Source organism: Octopus bimaculoides, chromosome 23, assembly GCF_046866305.1.
Source record: "Octopus bimaculoides isolate indiv1 chromosome 23, ASM4686630v1, whole genome shotgun sequence".
Classification (NCBI taxonomy): domain Eukaryota; kingdom Metazoa; phylum Mollusca; class Cephalopoda; order Octopoda; family Octopodidae; genus Octopus; species Octopus bimaculoides.
In genome coordinates, this window is record NC_142950.1 from 31,715,708 (window position 1) to 31,720,707 (window position 5,000).

Genomic DNA, 5,000 nt, shown 5'->3' on the forward strand with positions numbered 1-5,000 from the left:
AAGACAATCATGACGAAGAGGACAACAATGGTAATGATGAGTCAGACCGTTTCAGAAGTGAAGGCTATCAATATTCTCCGAGAAATAAGTGGCATTAACATATGCAGTGATTAAAACAGCTGCTGCTTTGTTCTACTCATCAGCATACATACATGGCAATGGCTAGTTCCTGGCTGGTTTTCGTGAAACAAATCATTTTCTGTATATAAGTCATTACAGTTTAAAGTCAGGACAAGCGAACTGTCAGTAAGTGAATCATTCATATCGTCAGGTAATGTTCAACGGTGCTTTTACAAACATGCGAGAGTAAAATATAATTGAAATACAATATCTCGCGAGATGACTTTTTATAGCGTTTTCAATAATTTTCAATGAATGTTGCTGATGTGTTTCTAATACATTCTTAATAACAAAATCTGTTTATTCGTGTCATTCTGAAATTTGAAAGAGAGAGGGAGAGAGAGACAGGGAAAGAGTGGAGAGAGAGAGAGAGAGAGAGAGAGATATGAGAGAAGAGGAGAAAAGGAAGAGATGTGAGATACATTGCTGGCTGAGTTAATAGGAGACCAATGAACTGCCTGAATGGCTGGCTGCTTGACTCTAATTCATGGCTCAGCATTGAGTGATCATGGCAAATGATCAGTGAGTGTTGAACCATGAATTAACTTTTAATGGCGCAACTACCTGAGCAGTAAATGGCTGCACAGAGAGAGGCTATTCAGATATAATGCATAAAGACTAGAGATGCTCTTCAATCACGAATAGCCATGGGATTGCAGAATCGTTAGCATTCCAGGCAAAATGCTTTGTGGTATTTTGTCTATCTCTACATTCTGAGTTCAAATTCCGCCGAGGTCAATTTTGCCTTTCATCTCTATGGGGGTCAATAAATTAAGTACCAGTGAAACACTGGGGTTGATGTAATCGACTAGTCTCCTCTCGCCAAATTTCAGGCCTTGTACCTTTAGTAGAAAGGATTATTATTATCATTATCATTATTATTATTATTATTATTATTATTTATTACCACTTTTACTCTTCTCCTCCTCCTGTTACTACAGGTAGTGTAGTGTGCTACTAGCATCAGCCAACAATAGTCACACTAATATCACCACAACAACAACAACAGTAATGGAATAGAAACCAAAAACAACAACCGGAAAAGAGAAAGAAAAGCAGACCAGCTGAAACAGAAATATAACCCATCTTCACTGACTCCCCATTCTCTTTCTCTCTCTCTCTCTCTCTCTCTCTCTCTCACACACACACACACACACATACATACGCACACACACACACACACAGAGGCATATAAACAAATTATGGCTAAATTTAACCAATCCAAAAACCATTGTTGTCAGGATCTTTGGCATCACCAGACTTAATTTACAATAATTTTTTCTTTCTTTCTTTTTTAACTTCATTATTTCCTTTCTTCTTTTTTTTTGTACCATTTTTGGAAAGATATTCTTTAAATTTGTGAAGACAATCATGAATTTTCAACATTGATATATATATATGTGTGTGTGTGTCTGCATCTACACATATATGTGTGTATATACATACATATATATATATATATATATATATATATATACATATATATATATATATATGCATGTATATATATATATATATATATATATATATATATATATATATATATATATATATATATATATATACATATATATATATATATATATATATATATATATATATATATGTGTGTGTGTGTACATGTACATATATATATACATACATACATATATGTGTGTATGTGTGTGTGTGTATATATATATATATATGCATGTGTGTGTAGATATATATATATATATATATATATATATATATATATATATATATAGGGAGAGAGAGAGAGAAAGAAAGAGACAGAAAAGAGAGAGAGAAAGTGAGAGATTTTATTTATTGATTTATTTGGTAAAAATTTCAAAAGTCGAATGTTTTTACTCATTTGATTGACATTGAAATATATAAATATAAAAAAAAAAAGATTTTAAAAAATCACAAAAATAAAAAAAAATATCATCTTCGAATTTAAAATTACCAAATTGTTATTCTCTCCAATTATTTTTTTGTTTTGTGCAATGTAAATAAATCTTTGATTATGATAACTTAGAATTTAAAATAAGAAGGAAAAAAATTCAAGACAGGAAGAAAAGAAAAGGAAAAAAATCCAAAGGAATGCTAAAATGAGAAAGAATTTACATAAAAGAAAATAGTGGTCTCTGGAATTTGGCATTTGACCAAAAAAATTAGGGGAATTATTGGGCACCTTTTGCCTTTTACATGTTTTGGTCATTGGACTGTGGCCATGCTGGGGCACCACCTTGAAAGGGATTTAGTTGAATAAATCAACCCCAGTATTTAATTATTTATTTTTTGCTTTGGAACTTGTTCTATTGGACGCTTTTGCGAAGCATTTGCCTTTTCCATGGATAACATCGGTGGCATGGAGAGGGGTAGTTGGTATGCATGGGTGACTACTGGTCTTCCATAAACAACATTGTCTGGACTTGTGCCTCGGAGGGGAGCTTTCAAGGTGCAATCTCATGGTGAAGAGGCCTTTTTTTTATATATAATTTAATTATTAATACACATAAAGACCCCCTTCGGTCATGACTGACCATGGGATTGCACCTGGAAAGTTACCCTCTAAGGCTCAAGTCCTGGCAAGGTTGTTTATGGAAGACCAGCAGTCACCCACGCATACTAGCCTTCCCTCTCCATGCCACCAGTGTTATCCAAGGGAAAGGCAAAGGCCGATACAGTTTGGCCTCACTGATATCACAACTCATCTCTACCGCAGAGTGTGTGTATGTGTGTGTGTGTGTATGTATATATATATATATATATATATATGGTAAAGGCACGTGGCTTAGTGGTTAGGGCATTCGGCTCACGATCATAAGGTCATGAGTTCAATTCCTAGTAATGTGTTGTGTCTTTGAGCAAGACATTTTATTTCACGTTGCCCCAGTCCACTCAGCTGGCAAAAAGGAGTAGTACCTGCATTTCAAAGGGCCAGCCTTGTTACACTCTGTGTCACGCTGAATCTCCCTGAGAACTACATTAAGGGTACACGTGTCTGTGGAATGCTCAGCCACTTGCACGTCAATTTCACGAGCAAGCTGTTCTGTTGATCATATCAGCAGGAACCCTTGTCGTCAGAACCAACAGAGTACTCCTTTTATATATATATATATATATATATATATATATATATATATATACATATATATCGCAGCTTACTACCCCCTGCAGACTATAAGAGCCAACGAAATAGAAATAAAGTTTTTTTAGAAATCTTTTTCTTTTTGTGCAGCTTAGTACCAAACTGCCAATAGCTTGGAACTGGTTTACAGCCTGGCAGTTGGTGACCCCACTGATCTATAATATCTGTGAAAGCTCAAAGAGGAAAAAATAAAAAAAAGAGATCTTGACATAAAATAGAAGTAAAATAAACAACGACCACTGAACATACAAACAAACAATTTTAATGAGTTTATCAATTATGTAGTTATTGGTCATTATGTAAGATCCTCCTACCCCGCTCCACTGACGCCCTCTGCACGAAATAACAGCATGGGGACATTTTAATGAAAAAAAAAGAAAGAAAGAAAGAAAAACAGGAAAATTTTTTACAAATAACAAGGAATGTTCGTAGTGGTTGTAGTATAAGTACCAGGTTGGTGAGTCATCATTTCTTTTGTGTTAATTAGTCAAATTAATGAGCAGAGAAAGAAATAAAATAAATATAAAGGGAAAATGTAAATATAAAGCCCCACCAAAAAAAAAAAAAAAAAAAAAGCTCCAAACAGTTGCTTACCATTTTCATCCTCCACTTCCATAGGAGCCGTAAATATTCGGTTTGCAACACGCACCTTTCCTGGATTGTAATGGGGTCCATCGACTTTGCCTTCTTTGCATAATTTTCCAAGAATTTGGGTTGGTTTCATAGGATCACGCCAGACATTGTAACCAGATCTGTAATTAAATATTATTCACCGTTAGAAGTGTATAAGCCATCATTTGTTTGTTTGGATGTGAGTGCCTGTGCATGTGTGTGTGTGTGTGTGTGTGTGTGTGTATGCATGCGTGTGTGTGCGTGTATGTGTGCCTATGGATGTAAATATAGCTATATAGATAAGTACTTGCACACATATATATGAATACAATACATTTTTGTGTACGGACATATACATTTATACATGCATATATCTTTGTGTTTATGTATAAATATATATATATATATATATATATATATATATATATATATATATAAGCATATAAACATATACACAAACATATATCATCATTGTCATCGTTTAACATCTGTTTTCCATGCTGGCATGGGTTGGATGGTTTGACAGGAGATGGTCTGCACCATTCTTGTGTCTGCTTTGGCATGGATTTTACAGCTGGATGCCCTTCCAAACATCAACCATATATATAACATGATATATAATATAACATATGTGTGTGGGGGTGTGTGAGTGTGTGTGTATAATTCTTTTTCTGAAAATCTCAAAGCACACATATAAAACTTCCAAATATTGGGTTGAAAATCTCTTTTGGACAGAAAAAAATCGAAGACTTAACTATGTACTTCACAATGTTCCAGAAAAGAATTTCCATGTTCTGAAAGTTTATAAAATTCTTATGATATTAGCGATATAACTATATGTATGTGTGTTTTGTTATTTGTTATCTTTAGTGTTCAATTTGACTGTGTGTGTATATATATATATACATACATATATATATATATATATATATATATATATATATATATATTGTCTAAAATTTATAGTGTTAATTATCCATCACAGCTAGTCTTACCAGTCGGTTTCATATGAAATTACATAACGGAGTGTTAGGCAACAAACCATTTATATAATATACACTCATCAGAGATAGCTGACATGGAAAGGGAAATGATGACTGCTCTCCACTGTTGGAGGTGGAAATGAGCACGA

At 33.7% G+C, this 5,000-nt stretch overlaps 1 protein-coding gene across 15 annotated transcripts in view; it reads right to left on the minus strand.

Moving 5' to 3' along the window:
* The window catches only part of LOC106870412 (otoferlin), a 532,367-nt gene that overhangs the window by 163,120 nt on the left and 364,247 nt on the right, over nt 1-5,000 (minus strand). For all 15 annotated transcript variants that reach the window (XM_089340507.1, XM_089340505.1, XM_089340502.1 and 12 more), the window contains one exon: nt 3,851-4,008. In XM_089340507.1, coding sequence (XP_089196633.1) covers nt 3,851-4,008 — 158 coding nt within the window. The remainder of the gene's footprint in view (nt 1-3,850; nt 4,009-5,000) is intronic.